At 41.6% G+C, this 21,738-nt stretch overlaps 1 protein-coding gene across 1 annotated transcript in view; it reads left to right on the forward strand.

Annotated features, from left to right (window-relative positions):
- The window catches only part of sbno2b (strawberry notch homolog 2b), a 60,151-nt gene continuing 38,413 nt past the window's right edge, over nucleotides 1-21,738 (forward strand). Inside the window, exons 1-3 of the mRNA XM_079267653.1 lie at nucleotides 1-140; nucleotides 13,484-13,716; nucleotides 15,188-15,276. Coding sequence (XP_079123779.1) covers nucleotides 13,609-13,716; nucleotides 15,188-15,276 — 197 coding nt within the window. The 5' untranslated portion in view covers nucleotides 1-140; nucleotides 13,484-13,608. The remainder of the gene's footprint in view (nucleotides 141-13,483; nucleotides 13,717-15,187; nucleotides 15,277-21,738) is intronic.

The raw sequence follows: 21,738 nt of genomic DNA on the forward strand, positions 1-21,738 counted from the left end.
ATCAGGAAGTGGAGAAAACAACTAAGGAGAATAAGTTGGATAAAAATCCACTTATTTCTGTTACTTTGACGCGAAGCCTTCGTTCAAAGTCAGCACGCGTGCTTGTGGTTTTGGATTGAGAATAAGAAAACACATTCACGGTAAGTGTAATTCGAGGATATATTGTGTGAAAAGGGGCAAAAAGCGACACATCGGCAGCTGCCTTTACGACAAGATGCGTTCTGAGCAGCCTCTCCTAGGCGCGCACGTTTTTAACGCCGGGACACGCCGGTTCTTCAGTGGTTGTCTTTAGTTTTAGCGTTATCATAGGCAACGAGGAATGAGTTGAGACCGAGGGAAGTTGGGGTAGTTGTTGTAAATGAACAATAAACGCGTTGTTATGAATATGTCTGCATTACCTTGAAGAAAGGCCAGCGGCTAACCAAGCTAGCTGGTTACTACGTAGCTAGCTAGTAATAAGCTAGCTTCGATATTAGTTAACCAGCAAGTAGCGTTAATGTGGCTCATCAAAACATTACTTTAAGATTCACTAACACGCTAGTGTGTGTGCTTGATACACAAACTATATTATTGACAGTGTCAGAAAGTCATTTTAAGATTTTCATCAGCAGACTAACTAGCGTTAGTTAGGTAACAACGTTAATCCAATAACATCGTACAAAACGAGCATACCCATAGTCAGAAAAAGGGCTATGAGATATGCTAACCTAGCTATAGCACAATTGGCTATCCAAATGTATGCCTCGTCTTATCAAACTAGTGTCGTGTGTTGCTGTATATTTTTGTACGTCCTTTGTTTATTGGCCGATATATTAGAAGTGGGCATTTCAGAAATTATCTGTAGCCGACGTTAGATTGTTAAATGTACCGTTTGGCTTGTCGATCGACAAGCTAACAGTAAGCTAACGGCTAACAGCAGTAACACTGTAACGTAGAGCCTTTCTTTGTGCTGTGCGGAGACTAATGTACCTCTTTAGAAGAAGCCACAATTCGGCTCACTACGATGATAGTTGTGTGAAAACGTTGCCCAAAGTCCACGTAAATATATGCACACTTTGATGCGTAAACATGCATATTATATATATATTATATCTGTAATATAAATACTGTACAATACTACAATTATTCTGTCTGTATATATAATATTTTTGTTTTTGTGGATCTTTTTACTTATTTAATATTCTTTACTGTTTTATTACTGATTTATAATTGTTTTGTTCTTGTTTTTGTTTTTTTACTGTCTCTTGTTTGCACTATCCACTGCTGTTGTAATCCTGTAAATTAAAAAAAACTAATAAAAGATTATCTTATCTTATATACACACCAGGAAAGATTGGGTAAAGCTATATAGTTGAATTGCTGTCAAGACAATTCACGTTTATGTTTCAGTTACAATGATGTAGTAGCCGCTCACATTGAGTTAGTTGGAAATTAATGTAGTTCTCACAAAGCTTTAAGGAGATACAGCCCCAGTTTGAGCCTGGCATGTGTTATCATAATGTAGCATGAATTTATGAGATAGGGAACAGTAAAACCAGCTTAGTGACGTTAGTTATAGGTCAGATACACTGTTCCCAACGTTAGTAATCTACTTTGGTCGGCCAGCGGTGTAACGTGAATGGTAGCTAAATGCAAACATTGAATGTAACATTCCCAGATATTTTTACTTAAATTATACGTTTTTCTAGCTGTGTATCCATCAGCTTAAGTAGTCAAGCCTATAAAGAAGTGGCTTCACTGTGTGTAATGAAGTGTGCCCATGATGTGACTAAAACACACGAAGTTAAGCATAAACATACCACTAGTGTCTTCTTAAAATGTACAGCTTCTTTGTTTTAAGTTTACATATGTATATATATATATATATATATATATATATATATATATATATATATATATATATATATATATATATATATATATATATATGATGATGATGGGGGAATCTGGAGGAGTGACCAAGGAAAATGAGAATAGTCCTCACAAAGCCGTCCCCTCTGGTTCTTTTTCTTTCCTGCAATTTTCCCTCTTTAGTTTCCAGTGTGCCTGTTGCCTGCAGCCAAGGCTAGACTGGCCTCATGCAAGCCTTGACATAGTGGGTTGCTATGGTGGCTGGCAGGCTATTTTTCTAATTGTGTCGTCATCCCCCCCCCGTCAAAGGATACTACTTGGTAACTCTAAAGTAAATGACATGCAAGGTTCCTGTCTTTTACTCGAGTGCCCCTTAACCCCAGTGACACAGTCAACAACCTTGGTGTCGCTTGCAGTCCAATCCCTCTTGCAGTCAGGTTTTTCTCTCTTTCACAGTATAGGTTTTAATTGCAACAGGCAGGCTGTGTAGGTACTGGATAAAAAAAAAAGGAGAAATACAAGCTAAAACCCACAACTGGCTGCTCCTTTTTTGTTTCACCTGTCTACAACCAAAACTCCTAAAACGTCTCCTCAGAGACAACTCTACTTGCAGGAAAATGGCTTCATCAAATGGTGCTGTTTTTGTTTTGTTAGGGCATTTGGTGTCACCAAAATAATTGTAATTCATCAAACAGTTGACATGTTTCACACATGTAATACTGGCTACTTTTAGCAACCAGCATGCCGTGTAATATTTAATGGATACAGTATGTGCAAAAGCCTGGCCTGAACAGTGTTTGTTTGTGGTGCACATCTCCCCCTTTCCTAATTTTCCTTTTCTGACCACTGGGTCAGACAATTGATGGCTGCCTGCCCTGCAGGGACTCTGAGGGTCACAACTCACTGGATCTGTTAATAACAGTGTTTAGAGCCTACAGGAACCGTAAGGACAATACACAGAACATGGCGGGGGTGTTTCACAAAGCAGGATCAGCAAGTTGGTTCGATCATTTTGAATATGATGATATATCCTCTGAAATGTTAATTTTCAGAAAATGTTCCTTCATGTTTCGTTTGAATGCATTCTGATAATTATCACCAGGAAATGGCATACTCTTTGTTTGTGATGTTAGTTTTGGAAACACTCGCTGGTGGTGCGAGCTCAAACATCTGTGATCCTCGGCTCAACCTTGGCTCATGCCCCCTGCTCTTTGTCAATTGGCCTCCATTCTCCCTGCCTTCGTGTTTTGCTCGCCCTTTTTCCTCCCCTCTCCAATTGGTGCCAGTGATAAATCAAATTTATGGCCCGTGGTCTGATTAGAGTGAGAGTGAAAAATGTGGAGTGGAGGAGGGGGAATCGGGGGCTAGGTAATACGTTTGATTCAGTTCCTGCTTTCCCGGAATCTGGCCTTCATTAGATAATAGTTCATGTATTAAACAGAACATGGATGTTTGGTCACAACAGAGTGAAAGAACAAGGGACGGTTGTTGGGAATATGTGACTGTTAAACGGGTCTTTTACAATGGGCTATTTGAGTATCCCATGTCCCAACTAGTATCCAGACCTGGAGGCTATGTGGATCTCTCCCAAGCCACATCAGAGCTCTGCATGAGATGAGAGAAATGCAGGAGAGCATGCAACACACTGGCATTCCTCACCGCTTCGCCTTATGGTTTTCTGTGCGAAAGGTGTGTCAACATCCCTCTTAGAAAAGCAAACAGTGTTTTCAAAATGGGACTCATCCAGCAAGGAAATATGAGAGAAATATTTGTGTTCACGTTGATGGATGACTGAATACTTTGTGTGTCACAGTTTCAGTTATCAGCTTGGATTTATAACCAGCTCCATGTGATGAACAGGGAAGTAAAAAAAACAAACATCATTTCAAGGCTGACACAAAACTGGACTGTGACATGTTTGAAGGGTTGTATAGTGGTCATATATGCCACATTAAACACCAAAGTAGTTGTTTTTAACTAAGAATAGAATTTATACTATCTTTATCCCTTTAAGGGGGAAATTTTTCTCTGCATTTGGCCCATCCCTGTATATAGGGAGCAGTGGGCTGCCCAGTGTATTGCTCAGGTACACTTCAACACGTCCCAGGCGGGGATCGAGCCGTTGACCTTCCGGTTCCCAGACGACCGCTTAACCCAGTGCGCCACGGTCGCCCCCTAAGTTTTGCATGGGAGTCCTAAAGTAGACTTGACGGCCCATGATATTCTTGTTTAAAGGAACAGTGTGTAACATCTAGGGGGATCTGTTGGCAGTAATGGAATACAACATTAATAAGTATGTTTTCTTGAATGTATAATCACCTGAAAATAAGGACTGTTGTGTTTTTGTTGTCTTAAAAATGAGCAGTTTATATCGACATACTTTTCTCTTCTTCACGGAGCCGGCTGCCATGTTTCTACGGTGACCCAGAACGGACAAACCAACCTGCTTCAGCTTCCCGACCACGGTCGTAAAACACAGGGGGACACCGTAGTTTTGGTCTCCATGGTCGGGAAACAAAACACGGGGAACCTCTGTTGGTCTTCAGGCTCTGGATAGGGTCATTGGCGATTTCCACATTCTCAAAAAAACTTTTACATACATAACCTGTAGGTCATTATTTTGAATACATGCTTACATTTAGTTTAAAGTAAAATCTGTTTTAAAATTCTCAAACTAACATGTCCCTCTCACTGCTTTGAGCAGTAATGATCAGACTGGAACAAAAAAGAACCACACTCTCCATGTGTGGGTGTTTCAACACTAGTAAAAGGTGAACACACTGAGCCTTTTTGAAAGGATGCCTCGTCTGTAGCCCACTGCTTGACCACAAATGTTTCCAAATCGGTTTACTGTAACACCAGTTAGGTTGAGGGTGGAAGCAGTCGGCCATGTTATCACTAGCCACTGTGGTCCCTGCTCAGTGTCAGCTGATATAGTCACTGCACAACACACCAGTGACAAAGCATGCTATTATTGTGGAAATATATCACTATTTTCTTAAATTATTTGGAAATTCTGCTCTTTGTCGGTGTCTGGCGGTTTATAGCCACCATGTCCTTTAGACTTAAAATAAGTGCATTTGCATTTCTAAATGTTATCGTCTTGTTACAAATCCGTTACAGGATGCCCGAAGAGTTTAGTGAGTGAGTAAGTGTTTACTGTTCTTGTTTACTGCATGACTCACAATAAGTTGATCCCCAGGATATTTATTTATGTGTGTTCGTTAGGAGATGAACATTAGTCAATCTGTATTGGTAATCTTATTCTGACACACAGATTGTGCCAATATTTCTAACCCGTTTCGTCCTTTTCAGCTTTAGTTACTTGTCTGACCGTACCTTTGTCCTTAAAGATTCGCTCCCACCAGATATGGTCCAATTGAATTTATGTGTTTTGACATTTTCTTTCAAGTGAGGCAACGGTTAATTTGTTCTATGACTTCAACCAATCCCTCTCACTCATGGAGGTGGGACTTGTGAGAAGATTAAATGGATTAGAACCAGAAGAGAATGACTGCTGGCAAGAATTACCTATCAACAAGAAGAATTAGGAATTAACACTTTTTATTTGACGAGAACAATGCAGTACATTTTTAATAACGATACATTTAAATAGTTCCTATAGAGATAACTTAAATTCGACTTTTAAACTTAGTAGAGCACTGTACAGTTGGAAATTTAACTTCATAAAACTTACTCAACTTTATTGTTTGGTGAGGAAACATCTGGGAACTTGTTCTTTTCCACCACTTCTTCTTTGTAAAGTTCTTTTTCAGATTATTTCAAATGATTTTAATAACCTAATCACTTTTTCATCATTTTTCTAGAACCTTTGTGCCTGTCTGACTTATTCTCTGCATGCATTACTGGCTCACAGTGGTTTTACTGTTCAAGAGTGCGATAGCGGGCTCAGTCGATACCAGACAGATGAACTGGTTGAACTGATGTTAGCATAGCAAAGTGGCACAGACACAGACGGGCTCCCTGACGCTGTCAGAAGGGAGGACAATCTGTGTGGAGCAAAGTCCTGTCTGGATTTGACTAGCGGCAGGGCAAGCTTCAGAAAACTAAAACGCTCATATTTGCAGCTTCTACTAAACGTGATTTCATTTTTTATTTACAAGCGCTATGTAGAGTCTGAGACGCAGGTTTGCTCCAGCTCCCATTTCAGGCTGAGCTTAAGTAGGGGCTAGCATACTACTAGTGCTATGCAACATGATATTTGGACAAATAGACTGACAGTTTCTGTTTTGTAACACCACAGCAAGCATGTTTTTTAAAGCTGTCTTGTATCCTGCACTCTTGTGCAGCAGACCCTCCCTGTCCTGTCCTGTGTGCATGTGATATCTTTCTGCCTGGTGTTTTGACTGGCTGTGACTAGCCAGGACTGAGAGGGGTGGGTACAGGTAGAGATTCAGAGTCGGGGAACCAGCTGCCTCCAATCAGCAGCAGAATCCTTCTAGAGGTCAGGCTGGGTAAGGGCAAGAAAGAAGAATTATCGTACGGAAAATAGGGACATTGCTTGAACATTACAAGAGAGGGATTGTGATGGCAATAGGAAAATGAAAGGCCATCAAAAAGGTAATGGAAATGGAGAAGAAGTAGAAAATGTCGCTGAGGAGATATGTGGCCGGTGATGACGACAGTATAGATTGCTGCAGAAATGAGTCCTAAATACAGGAAATTTGTTAGCATTCTTGCTCTTCCAGTGCCCTCGTCTTGAAGCAAAACATTTTTTTCATGGGTTTTTGGTTTGATGCCTGGAATAAGGTCCGCTGTCAACATAAGCTTTAGAGATTTCAACGTTTTGTTCTACGATATTTTACTTGTGGCCATTGCGTTCACCCTTCAAAAATGAAACAAGAAAGGGGTTAATTTTTCATCATTATCTTGCCGAACAAAACGTGGAAGTATCATAAACTTGTGTTTGCCACAGAGCTTATTTTCTGCAATAATCCAAAATAAATCGGATGGAAAAATTTCATTCTCGTTTTTTTTATTAAGGGAATTAGTGCGATGCTAACTTCCGGGTTGACCTACAAAAACACATCATCCCTGCAGAAAAAGTCACGTGCTTTGCATTTAAAGATGTGAGAAAATACATCCAGATTCAATAGCTTTGCACGGTAATTGATCAAACTCATCACTCGTTTAACTTATCGCTATGTCCAGCCTCCCGTATTCAGTGTTGTAATTGTTTCGGTAAAATAAGCTGTTGTCTGTTCCCTTAGCTAGTTGAACAAGAGCAGAAAAAGGGTTAGAGAGCCGCTCTCGGCTAGCATGTGTCATCATCATCCTTCTATTCTGAGGAAATTAGATGTCAGAGGAAAACGGGGCAAAGCAGCAGCTAAGTGGATCCTTCTCTCTCTGATCAGGTCGGCCTTTGATCTATTTCTGGTGGCTGCTGCTGCTGCTGCTGCTGCTGCTGGAAGTAGAGGGATTTGCTCCTAAAATGAGTGTCATCAAGCCTGTGCAAACCAGTGTTTGGGATCTTTTTCCTACTTCTCTGCACTTTGCACCGTTACGGCCTTCAAACGGCCCTCACCATTGTTTCCTCTTTCTTTATTTACCACGACAAAGGCATCCTCTGAGCCACGAGAGCTTGATTAAGCTCCCCACTTGAAGGATAACTCACTTTTAATTCCTCATTCAGCTGGTGTTTGTGGACACAAAGATATTCATCATCGTGGCTAAAATGGTGCTGAATTTGCCGCGTGTAGCGGGTTGATGAGAATCTAATTAAGATAAATCGTTATCCCTAATAGTGGCTGTGTGGACGGGCACATGAACAGATTGGTACCTACATTCTTTCATTCATGTGCTTACGGTCATGTTGTGTGTGTGTGTGTGTGTGTGTGTGCGTGTTGTGTCAAGTAGAGGCCCTTTGTGTTGTAAAAGGTGCTCATTAAAAATGTATGCTGTTTTGAATGACGAAGCCCCGCGTTTCCCAGGGAAGTGACTTGTTCCTTTTTATGAATATTTCATCACGGTGGCTAATGAATCCAGCCAGTCAAGGCAATCATAACCAGCTAACAGCCCCCTCGCTGCTCCGGTGTAAGGCAGCTGGGCCGTGATCATTTCTAACCGGATTACTGGGCGACGCTGATGGACTCAGATTGGTGATGAGTGAGTGTTGTGCATTGGATTGAATGATCGTCGCCAGCCGGCTTGTTAATCGCGAAGACGGATGTAGACTAGAACAGGAGGGTGACAGATGCCAGCAGAGGGCCTTCACATGAGGAACTTCTGCGTGCTAAGCATTCACTCCTGCTGTGCTTTGAAAGTTCATCGCCAGTGATTTTCATACTGCATCTCCTACTTGCATACTTTGGCTGTGTAATAATCTTTTGTGAGACGCAAAGTGTGCTTTATAAAGTTACGCTATCGGGTTTAAACAAAGCTTCAAAACAAAGAATTTGCATTCATGATTTTAAGCGAGTTACTCCAGGAATCGTTTCACTCCTAGTCCTAACCTTTACAATAAGTGTTCAGGGTTTTCCTTACACTTGTCACTGTATTTAAAGGGACACGTGCATGCATACATGCTTTTAACGCACCCAAATCCTTATTAGGTGAATAAATTATTGTACACAACAAGATAAACAGCCTTTAATCAATCATATGTGCACCTACACAAATGATTTAGTTGTGTGTGTGTGTGTGTGTGTGTGTGTGTGTGTGTGTGTGGGGAAGTATGATTATATTTCAACACTCCACATGTGCATCTGGGAGTGAGATGTTGCACGCGCTAGGCAGGGTGGTTCTCCTCGTGAGCGTTAATCGTGATTTAGCAGCTTAAGGAAGTCACACTTCCCTGGATGATCCCCATGTGCTCTGGACACGCACTAAAGGCCACCAGCAGCAGAACCCAGGCAGGTCTCTTCCACGCACATGTTGGGGTGCTGTAATCCACAACACACGTAGTAAACACACATCTTGTGTTTTTGAAGCGACAGATGCATGATTCTTGTTGACTTGTGTCTGGCTGTCAGACGGGAACAGTGACTCACGGTTCCCCAAAGGCAACTACTTAGCCTAGAAAAGACTAGAATGTGGCCACATCGCCAGTGAGTCCGTGTATTTTGGCATGTTCAGTGCATAATGTATGGGCCTTGTTATGTTTTTCAAAAAGATTTTTACAAATACTGCTCATGAAATGGTCTAATCTCTCTGCAGAGAGCTTTTGCACCAGACCACCCACAGAGAGAGGGCGAGATGGAGGGAGACACACATGGGAGGGGGTTGTACAAAAACCAGCAGTAGCCTTTGAAGTATTAACAGATTACACTGCAAAAGAGTCTCTCTCTCTCTCTCTCTCTCTCTCTCTCTCTCTCTCTCTCTCTCTCTCTCTCTCTCTCTCTCTCTCTCTCTCTCTCTCTCTCTCTCTCTCTAAATGGACATATGCTCTTCAGCATATAAAACGTACACATCTTGCTTAGCTGTCTTGATACAGACTATAAATCAAGACGTTGACAAAAAGAGAGACACATTTTTAAATAACCATGCAGTGCTATAAAAATTACTTATGTGCGTGTGACGCTTTTTGATGAATGAACTCCTTGTCTCCCTTGTGCTGCAGCGGCCATGTTTCGTTCTTTATCTTCTGTTTTTTTCCTCCCATATCGCCAACCATCTCTTCTCCCGACTGATATCTTCCTCATCACCTCCTTTTTCCTCATCGCGGTGGTTTTGGAGTAGTAGTAGTGGGGGGGGGGGGGGGGGGGGGGGGGGTTTGCTGTTTTTTTCCCGGTAATGAGAGGCCTTACTGGAAGGAGATATATGGGACCACTCTTGCAGTGATCAGTATCGATTATCCTCAGAGGAGCTGGGGGGGGGGGGGGGGGGGGGCGGGGGGGTCGGTGACAGGCAGACATTTTTCTGTTGCTAAGAGACGGTCACTGGTATGGTGGTGGTGGGTGATGTGGTTACTGGGGATGGAGTGACGGCTCAGGAGAACTGGTGTGTTTTCAGCTGTCAGAGTCATTGATAAATGATTCTGTCCACTGAGGAATGTATACTACCACCACTACCACTGCTACTACCACCACCGTATTACTGGGCAATTATGTATTGTAGCTTTGACCGCGCACTGATATTTTGCTGAAATGACCTTTACTCCTCATGATGTGCGTTCCGACTGCCATCACAGAGTACTCTCTTGATGTAATGGTTCAGAGACTTGACACTACAACTGTAGTTTCATATACATCACTGCTGAACCACAGAATTCAATAGAAAAACACAGATAAGTAACAAAATTAAGTTTCAGTTTCCTCCCTCTTGCTCACCGATTTGCAGTACAACCACACTTTCTCTTTCTCTCACTCTTTTTTTTTACCTTCCTTTCAATGTTCTTTATTTATAGTACTTATAGTAAACTCGGTTTGAATGAGGGCTGTACGTAATTGTGAACCCAGATACTGAACATTCACCCGTGACCTGCATATTGAAAGGGGTATTGAAATATATCAAGACTTCTTACCCAGCTCGACTGGCCTTATGCTTAAGAACCCTTGATGCATGCAAGATGTCAGCCTCCTTGGGGTGTTGCATTGAGCACCAACGGGGGCCTCACAAGGCTCTCGACACACTTTCGACACACTCCCTGACTGCCCCGAGCTGCCTTGCTATCTGTACCTCGCAGACTGGAAGGCTTCCCATACATATTCAGAAGGTATATAATATCCGTCTGCCTAAGACCTCCTGCCTAGAAAGTTTGCCCGTTGGTTCCTTGAGTTGAGGCTTGTTCACATTTGCTTCAACCTTACCCAGACGCTATCATACTGGTTCTTTTGAGGGTGAAATGGCCTTCCTTTATGTGTTTTGGCTATGCCAGCGGTGAATATGCTGGGTCAGGTCTCTGTCTCTCTCTCGCACACACACACTCAGACACACAAAGGCTCTCTTATTTAGACCGGCATGAACTCTATTAGGATTTATTACCTCAGCTTTGTCCCCAGTGAACACGCCTGGCCTGTGTTCCAGATTGGGGGCAAACTGGAGGAAGGAAAGGAGAGAGAGGAAGGAAGGTAACAAGGTTGATTAGTTTGGGGGCAAAGGAGTGCCACTGACGTTCACCAGACATGCACTGTGGAGTGCTGAGAGATTGGATTGATTCGGAAGCCAGAATTGTGAGATTTGTGGGATATTTATGAGCTTTTAAGTCTGGAAGTAACACAGAATTCAGTTTTTTTAACGAGCTGTGACAGCAAAGCTGGTTATGTTTTCACCTTCTGAGTCTATGTGTGTGTCATCATGGAAAAATGGGGTCCCGGAGACACCAAGTGTAGTGGGAACGACCACAGAAGTGGGTTTGAGTTCTTTACTAGGTGTTTATGTTTCTGTTTTTTATATATATATACATTTGCCTGCATAATGCATTTGGAAACAGCAGTTTACATTTGGTGTTGTCATATACCTCAGAGAAACAGATCCATTGTCTAAGCACATGTAGTGATAAAGCTTCACTTCATGGAATTTCAATATTTCTATTGTCATTAAACCTTCGTGTCAGGCAGCAGAAGAACAAGCTGCCAGAGTCATTCGGTCTCTGTGTGAAGCCATTGCAGAAGAAAGTAGGTCATCGTGGTCAGTTTCACAATTATGGAGGAGTGTGTCTAATTTAGTCAGACAGATTAAAGAGGCAAATCTGTAATGTAAATGTGAGCTCAAGATTAACATTAAAACGATAAAAAATGACAATATTTGTTGTGTTGGCGCTTCAGAGATGAATTCACAAGGAGCGAGCTTTTCCTTTTTTTTTAAGTTGAGAGTTTCATTGCATTAAATAAGTTCTCCCAGTTGGCTGGCAAGAGAGAGAGCTACTGAATGAAGATCATCTGCCTCTTGTCGTGCTTTAAAAGTTGAAGGCCTAACTTTTATGTCTGTACTTCTTACAACATCGGCTGTGAATCCGAAGGCCGGATTCCACAGATTGCCCGACGTCGCTTCTCACAGCATTGGCTGTGAATTTGAAGGCTGGTAGAGAGCGCTCTTAAGCCTAATATAAGACCGTATGACATAATCACAAGTAAATTAGGTTTTAACCTGCCAATACATTTGTAAACATCAGTGCAACTTGCACCCTAATTATATATGTTTTATGTATGTTTTAGGTTCCAAAATATATATATATATATATATATGTGTGTGTGTGTGTGTGTGTGTGTGAATATGAGAAAGAGAGAGATGTAGTGGGGCGCTTATTGACACTGTAGGGAGCCGTCTTCCTAAGTCTAGACTATCTGGTCTAGCTAGTCTAACCTGTCATTTTACACAAAAAGCGTTAGCTGTAACACACACCCATAGCTGTTTGTGACATAAGCGATCTACCGCCTGACTAAACTTCATGCTTCTACGACGACACCGTGGCTCGGACAGCCGTTACCGATGTTGACCTCCTCGTGCAGAGCGGATAGCGGTTAATGGTCACCCCGGTGGGGGCGCGCACACCGGGAGTCGACAGGCAACATTAAACAAAACATGGTGAAGCTTCGGATAACAACACACACAGAGGGAGCGCGACGTGGTTCTCTGCTCAGGACTTCATATCTCTGCTCTATCTTTGTTTAACATATAGCTGGAAGCTGCTACGGTGTATTTATACTCTGCATTTGGAATTTACCGTCTTTAAGCGTATAGACATTTCGTGTTTCAACATCTATATTCACGCAAAATATAACCATCTGCACCAAGGGGTGAGTTGTGCCAGTACTACACCACCATATGTTGACATTCCGTGTGTGTGTATATATATATATACACTATACTTTAGAATAGGCCTTGCCTTTGCTTCCCAGCCTGTTTCCTCTGTTGTGGACCACCTGCTGGGATTTTAATTGGTCCTCTGATAAATGGTGAACCTTCAGTCATCTCAGATGTCAACCGGCTAATGAGGGCTGTCAATCAATGGATATAATTTCAAACTGCATTATGAATAAGTCCTGAATTCAGTTTGTGTGGTGACAAAGGCACTACTAGAGTTATTATAGAGAAGGAAGACCAGTTATTTGTCGATTCGGCTTCTTGTTATTGATTTAACAAAAAAGCATTTATTTAGATTTTATTATGTTATTTATATTCATACATTATGAGCTCTTCAGGAGTGTACATCTCTGAATCAACGTCATTCATATTTCTATTGCAGACTTATTAAGCTTCCTCAGAACTCTTTTATGTTTTTGTTTGCTCTATGATTACTGTTTGTTAAATGGAAAGTGATGCACACCATTTTGAATAATCTGTGCACTTTTGTCTTCTTACCAGTTTCAGCCAATGTTACAGCTGTCTCTTCTTTAATGAGGGCATTGTTGGTGGAATTTTCCACATATATTTATTGGTGCTCTTGCCTAATTTCTCTGACGGATTTCCACTTAAATAGCAGTCATTGAAGTCTAGTCTGTTAAAGTGACTTTTTCCACTTGCTTTTATCCAAAACTTTGATGTGGTATTGATCACTATGTGTGCTGGAACATATTCCCTGCAGCTCTTCTAATGTCTCTCTCTCTTTCTCTCTCTCTCTCTTTCTCTCTCTCTCTCTCTCTCTCTCTCTCTCTCTCTCTCTCTCTCTCTCTCTCTCTCTCTCTCTCTCTCTCTCTCTACATCCATCCATATTACATTCTGTCTTCCTCAGGTCATGGAAAGCATGTGCCCCTGTTAGAACGAAGTACTATCTCGGACACAGCCAGCGCGTCGGTGGCGGGTCGGAGGGTACTTAGCCTAAAATCAGCTGGTGGTCATGTGTGAAGCCGTGGTCTGATGCCCACCCTCCCCTCAGCGCTGGTCATGGACGGGGAGAACTACCTGCATCCAGAAGACCCTCAGCTGGACAGCAGCTTATTTTCTGTGGCCTCCCCTAGCATGGAGGTACGCTGAGGGATTTTATTTAAATGCCATATGCATATTCAAGTAACTCGCATACCATTTCCATGTGCCATGTATTCAAATGCCTATTTTATCATCCCCCTTTTAATGTTTGCCCACTTTTACAGATTCAGATAAACTCCTTTGAGTAAACTGAGTTTAATTTACCTCTTGCTCTTATAGGATATGTGCTCGGGATCAATCCCAAAAGACTGTGTTTAAACGTATCTACTGCATCTTGTGTGAGAATGTTACAAGTACAGAACGATGCATTCTTACTGTTGGAGTGTTGGATACTGAAAGAGTTAAACGCATCTGCTCGGTAAAGACACTTCAGCTGTACCTCGAGACACCTCAAATATTTGCTGTTAGACAACTGAACACTGGAGAATGTGACGTGAGAACAGTCATCTCTAGATGTGTGTGAGAAAGGAAGTGGTCCTACTTGTGGTGTCAAATTAATTATTTGTTCCTATGTAGATGAGGCCAAATATAAAAGGCTCATGTCACTCACACGGTTGCACTTATCTGTAGCGCTATCGGTCCGCTCAGGTTTCTATTGTCACTTTAATATTTGGATGAATGGAATTTTTTCAGGGTTTTTTTGGTGCTCGCAAAAATGAAAAATGACACGTGAATTAAGTCAGTTTCAGTTTTAATTGGAAGGGATATCTACCAAAGAAATTGGCCTCATGGTCTTTGCGCACCACTTAAAAAATGTCACTTAGCTCCACTGTAATGGTTTAGTGTCAGAAAATCCAGAAAGTTTCCCAAAATCTTGGCTCATAACACTGAAACTCACTCGATACCACGAGGGATAAGTAGTGAACATGCGGCTAAACTGACCGTTTTAAAGGCTTATACAGTTCCACTGAAACAAAAGAAAGTCAAAGTACTATCTGTCACCATCTACATGTGGTTTGGAGTTCCGAAGACCTCGTGTTGTGAAGATGTGGTTTGGTGCTTGGCGAGGTGAACGCTTGTGATGGTGATGATCGTATTCTCTTGAGTTGTAAAGATAACAAAGGAGGCAGTTTTCCATTCATCACTGAGGTGGTGAACGCGTAGAACCTGCTCTTTTTGTTTAAAACCAACACTTAAAGGGATAGTTGGGATTGTGTTGAGTTTCCAAAGTCACTGTATTATCTGCAGTCTGTGACAGTCGCCCCGCCCCCAGTTTGGAAAAGCAGGCAGGATTACCGGCACGAGAGAGAAGCAGTGTACTGCTGTGGACGTATTTTAGCCACTTAAAAAAAAGGCCCACCCAGAATAAGCAATATCGGTTTAAGTGTTTGCTATATTTACTATGTTTTAACTGCTTTACCGTGACGTCAGACAGCCCTTTCTGACAGGAAATTAAGCAATTATATCCATCTATGCCGTCTTCAACGACCCCCTTAAAGACCTCCAGTGTTATATTTCTCTGCTTTTTTTTCCCGTAACGTGACAGATTTTACTTTTGTTCTGTTTTTAGAGTTCGATATACGCCTCCTCTGGTTCCTGGGAATCCTACTCTCAGCAGGCTGGATACAGCATACTCTGCCCTATGCAATCTGGAAACCAGTAAGTGAATACAAGCTCACCAACACGCTTGACAGTACCTTTCATTATCATGCGCTGGGAATGACAGTATATCAGCTGAAAACATGACGAGGAAAGACACGGCTTTGGAGGGACTTTTCACACTGTTCACGAGCATATTTTGCGAGTGGTGTGTATATTCGTCTAACACATTATTGTGTGAGACGACCACATCTACATGCCAAAAAAACACACTTCCCCTTCATTTATAGACTTTTCTAAAGGAACAGTGTGTAGCATTTAAAGCCATCTACTGCCAGAAATGGAATAGAATATTATAAAATATGATTTCTTTAGTGTATAATCACCTGACAATATGAATCGCTGTGTTTTTGTTACCTCAGAATGAGCCGTTTATATCTATCTGAGCCGGCAGCCATGTTTCTACAGTCGCCCAGAAGAACAAACCAAACGCTGGCTCCAGATTACACATTTCACGTTTTTGCTTCGGCCGCCTTAGTTCTCCTAAACACTTGACACACTGGAGAAGTTTCAGTTGGTTGCAACCTGCAACCTCTCCTCTTGATGCTGCCAAATCTTATACACTTACACAGCTTTTTAAAAAGGACCCACAGCCAGAGTCAAAACGATTACAATCAAGTCATTCACTCTTATAATATTAAACAGGACAGGTACTAAAGATTCAGAGTTGGGTATTCTGAGATAGAAAGTATTTTATCATAGCAGTGATATAAGATGTGGAAGTCACTAGCTATATATTTGAATTGAGAACAGTTTAAATACAATTATAACTGTGATTAGTTTTGTAAATTGTGTTTTCTTTTGTTAACGATTAATGTGATGCTCTGCACTGTAAATCTGTGCTACCCCTAATTGTAAATGTTTCACCCTTGAAGACGCATCTTATGTTGAAGAGATTGTATATGAATATAAATAATTTGATATTTTTGGATCCCATCATTGCACTCCTGACACCTGAAGTGTCCTAACACAATCGGGCCAATACGTCACTTTTAACCTGCCACTACGCCAACATCATCTCCGTCATCAGCCCTCCTTCATTTCCTGCAGCGAGCGGCCTGGTGTGACGGCCTCACTCTGAGGGTTAATCTCAACATCCTGCTCTGTTTTTAATGACATCACCGCTAAATGAGAGATGTTTGTCTCTTTCCTCCCACGTGAGGTGTGTTTGCGTGTGAGAGAATGTTGCACAGATGGAGCAGAAGCGGCTTCAGTCCTGGTCTAGATCTAGATTTTATTTGTCGAGCTACAGGATTGCTGTGCGCTTGCGTATGTTTTGACAAAGAATGACAATTACAAGATCAATGCAGCCGAGACATTTACCTCAATTGGTCAACATGCATTTTTTTGGGGGTGTGCTTGGATGCTGGTCCGACTGTTGCTTCACATTTGTGAAAAGGTGTGTCTAATAGGGATGGAAATGTTATGTTATTGACATTTAAGCAACATGTCACTGACTCCAACTACTGTTGTGTAGTTCTAGTGTGTAGCAGTTACAATGTCTACGAACAGCAAATAACAGGTATTCACTGTAATAGCAATTTCACAGTTGTGATACAGGTCTCTTTTCTTGTGTCAGAAAGCCCTTCCATGATAGCAACCAGTGTCTTAAACACTGTTAACATGCACATTGGTATTGTTCTTACCAATGCAAACAAAAGGAATGTTGAACATCGAATGAAATGAAAGGAAAAGGAAAGTGTTCTCTTATCTTAAAGATAAGATTGTCAAACTTCTAGAATGACTCGGTTTAGTCATCACCAAACCCGTGTGGTACGAAACACAACTGAGGAAGTGTTCGTTCGATTGGTGGTGTTTTGTGTTGTTCCCGCTGTCTGCAGTGTTTCCTTGAAAGCTCGAGCAGCAGATGACGTGAGAGCACGCTCTGTGGTTCTCAGGTTGACTCAAAGCTGAATTTTCTGACATCAAGCTGGTTTTACAAGACCCTTTATCGTCTTCCATCGTACTAAATATCACGATCAACATCATGATGTGCGGTTCAGAATACGATCGGTGGGATGGAATATCATTTTGTGGCTTCATTGTTTTGTCGTAAAGAACAATGGTCTGAAAGGGTGTTATTTCAGTAGTATCTCTGCTGTTCAGCCGGGCTCTTTTTCACCCTCTCATGATCTACAGGCTGCTGCGCGGTACGACTGACTTGCACTACGCAGTCATGATGCATTTGATTTGAACTTCTCCCATTGAGAACAAGCAGAGGAGTGAATAGGTCACATGGCACCGGTGAGGAAACGGTGTGAATGAGCCGGTGCTCTGGTTGCACTGATTGATGCACCGGCTGACGCGCTCACTCGCTGCTGCACAGCACACACTTCTCCGATGAGTCGTGATTACAAATGTCACAGAAACGGGTCTGTTATAGGTCACAACACTGGAGTCTACAGAGCATAGACGTCACAAAAACAACATAACACACTAGCCTTCTGAAAGGGAGTTTCTGTTTTATTTATATATATATATATATATATAGAGAGAGAGAGAGAGAGAGAGAGAGAGAGAGAGAGAGGTGTCGAGGGGGTTGAGACCTCGCATGGGGATCACTTGATATTCTTGTTCCAACACTGATATATTGCTAATTCCATATGATTTTAACAACTTTTGGGTCTTAAAATATGGAGGGGCGGGCTGTATAAGCTTGAGGACCTGACATCGGGCTTTGCTTTGGTTTATTTTCTATTTTTTAAGGAGTGTTGCTCTGCGCTCATGAGCTGACATTTTCAATTAAATTTATTTTGTACAGCCCAAAATCTGAAATCACAAATTTGCTTCAGAGGGCTTTTACAATCTTTACACATGCGACGTCCTCTGTACCAGGACCCTCACATCGGTACAGGAAAACTCCCCAAATAATACTTTAACGGGGGAGAAAATGTATGACTACTAATAATAACAGCTGCAGTGTATATAATAGAATCATAATGATAGTAGCAGTGGGTGTCAGGCAGGACCACGGTCCAGATAAAACCACGATCCACGGAAACCTGCGAGGAGAGAAAGCACAAAGACTCCGGGGAGAATCAAAGTTGTTAATGTGCATTAATTGGACATGAATTCATACAGAAGGAGAGGAAGAGGAGAGAACCATAACTATAAACCCAAGCCAGCCCTAACTATAAGCGTAATCAAAGAGGAAAGCCTTAAGCCTGCTCTTAAATGTGGTGAGCGTGTCTGCCTCCTGGACTGAAACTGGAAGCTGGTTCCACAGAAGAGGATGACTGAAGACTTTTTAAGACTCTAGGAACCACAAGTAACTTACTAGAGAGCAGCTCTCTTGTGGGTTAATAGGGTACTATAAGCGCCTTAAGATATGACACTGCCTGGCCAATTAGGGCTTTGTAGGTGAGGAGAAGGATTCTACAGGGAGCCTGTTAGAAGCTAATACAGGACTAATATGATCTCTTTTCTCAGGTTTTTGTAAGTTCACCTGCTGCAGCATTCTGGATCAATTGGAGAGTATTAGAGCAGCCTGATACAGTGGGAGGAGAGACACAGTAGAGGGTGTGCAGTCAATCAAGTGGCGCGCTGCAATCTCTGTGCCAAATATAACGGCGCCTTGCACAGTCAGCAACCCGCCCGTCTTCTGTGACATCGAGCCTCGTGGAGCAACACTTTCTTCAATCTTTCTGTAGAGAGAAAGCGTAAGAAGTCAACTCTAGATGCACCAAACGCTCTGAACAATCTAAATCTGCTGACTGAGGAATCCCAGCTGATCATAAGTTAGAGGGGAGTGGTTGATTGTTTGTCATCAGTATATGTAGCGCCCACTAAACACAAATACTCCGGCACGTGCTCACGTATGTAAATTGAGTGACATTCATGCGTTCCTTTATTTTTCCTACTGTGAAAACAAGATGTTTTTTTATTCTTATTTTGATAAGTGTTCTCTCGCTCCTAAGAAAAGAGCAAAAATAGTAAAACATTGGTGAATCACAGCAATCAACGGGTACTAAAAAATAAGAACAAATCGTGGATATGAACAAAATTAAGCGGTAAATTATGTTCTCTCGCTTCCTGCATGAGGCCCATTGTGTCACTTTATTTGGTGATAAAGTGACCCACCTATGCAAACCTTTGCAAAATAACACAAACCCCCGAATTCATGTTTTGTCTGTCTTCCCACTTTTCTTATACGTCCTTCAACCAGCTGATAACACAGGAAAAACTATGAAAAATGACTCTGATTATGGCATTAATGTCTGTGACAAAGAAAGATTGATGCGTGAACGTGACCACCATCTGTTATCCACTAACTGTTAGTGTCCCCTCGCTGATGGCCTCTTCTGTACTTGCAGGCTCTAATTGATGATGTGCACCGTCAAAGCCACAATCACGCGCTGCATTTTGTGGAAGCGGCACCAGACTGTAGCAAAATAACCACGGAAATATTTGCAATTCTTTTAAATATACAAATTAAAGAGGAAAATCAACACTCACTGTTTTGAATCTTTTTAGCCAACAACAGTAACAGTTTGTGGCGGTCATGTTAAGTCCGTCCCAGGCAGAGTCTGGGTGTTTGTTTACAGCAGAAGAAACAGAACATACATCTGCTTCTATTTTTATGTCTTGTTTATTTCTGATTGTTTCTGACCAACTCGTCAGTCATCAGTCATAAAGGCTCATGTTTTGGGCAGTATTTAGGTTTAACACGGCTCTGTGAAATAGGATTACTTGAGAACATAATTTCTTTACTTTAAACTACATTTTTTCATGAAGTATTCATGAATACTTTTAAAACAGAACGTGAATATTACGGGGGAAAATTTCACTTTTCCCCAGATTTGTCTGAGCTTTCGCACTGTGAATAAGGCAACAACCAATCACATTGTGCCAAATGGGTTGTGTCGCTGCTGTGTTTATGAAATAACAACACAGTCGGAACCAAGAAGACAAACTTTATTACCGGTAGTCTTTTCAACCTTGACAAAGGCAGCACAGACCACATCCTCTCCTTCCATTCTTACCTTTCACAAGAAAAGCCCTACATATACTGGTTTATCTTCACAGACGAGTATTTAGCATTTCCGTGTCGTGTGTAACAGTCTTTACTCCAATATTTGCTTTGACTGGTTGCCTTTCTGTTGTGTTGATACTGCCTGCAGTGTTTCCCAGTGCTATGAGTCAAAGTTCCCTTATTGCACAATGTTGATCGCTTCGGATTTAGACATCATGATTGTGTTGACTGGAGGGAAGAGTCCTTCCAAGGAAGGAACATTTTGAATAGTTCTCCTGCTAACTTGAAAACGGGCACAAGACAGCTGTTACATATTTATACTACACATAAACACAACGAGGGGCCAGTGGTTGAACTTTTCTTCACTTGTTTGTTGCTCCTTTTAAATTGCATGGCTCTTAAAACTGCTTTAAAATTTTAATCTGAACAGAAAATCCACCCTAAAAGACAAACTTTTGTTTGACAAAAGTGAACTTTAATGCAGTGGAGCATGCTGTGTGGTTCATAAATGGTGCAATTCTCACTTTTTCTTAACCAACTAAAGCAGTAACATTGTGCTCTTGAAGTTCCTCTCTTTATCAACACATACAAGTAGTTTCTTTGGGTGGAATTTAGCTGTCTTTGTCTGAACAGGACTTAAAGTAAACCTCTGTCCTGTTCAAGTCCTACATTTATGTGTTATCCCTACTAATTTAGGGTGTGAAGAATGATTTAGTCTTTTAACTTTGGGCTTTATTTTCCATGTTATTGCAAGTCAGTGGCGGACCGTGGATTCTATACCTAGGCCTTCACTGTTGTCCTGCAGCTGAAATACCTCCTTATAACCACATCATGGCGCCACAGTTATTATTGGTTTCTAAGGCTGTAACTACCGGTATGTACGTATTAAATGTACGTACCTATGTACGTAATGTTCGGTACGAGACTTGCAATACGTTTGAATAGTACGAGAGCATCTGGAAAATGCAGAAGCTTATATTCAGGAAAAAGAACGTGAACCACTAACATGGTTCAAGAGATGATCCGTGCACAGCTACAGGCTACGTAGCATGTGAAGGCTCCATAAACACAAACTGTAAGTCAAACAGCTACTTGGGCTGAGAGCCACAAACCAGCTTTGTGTTTTTGGAAAGAAGCTAAGAACCTCTGCTATAATAATATCACTGTCATACCACTGTTGGCTCAATGGCCACCGAGGGGATTTCCACCGTGGATGATTGTAACATTTTAGAGCTATGATCTTTCTGAGAACTAGACCTGTCGAGTCTTTACCTGTAAAAAGACATTTACTCATTATGATTACAACGGTTAATATGGCTGTTAACATTTAACTTCTGCAGCAAACAGAGCCTTAGCAAATATCCTCAATGATTTAAGACACATTTGTGCACACTTGTGATCACTACTTATTTATTAAGAGTAAAAAAACAAATAAAAATGCTGTTTTCATCACAACCCAGTGATATTTATGGTTGTCTAAAAGATGAGGG

Source organism: Melanostigma gelatinosum (genome assembly GCF_949748355.1).
Source record: "Melanostigma gelatinosum genome assembly, chromosome: 4".
In the NCBI taxonomy this organism is placed as follows: Eukaryota; Metazoa; Chordata; class Actinopteri; order Perciformes; family Zoarcidae; genus Melanostigma; species Melanostigma gelatinosum.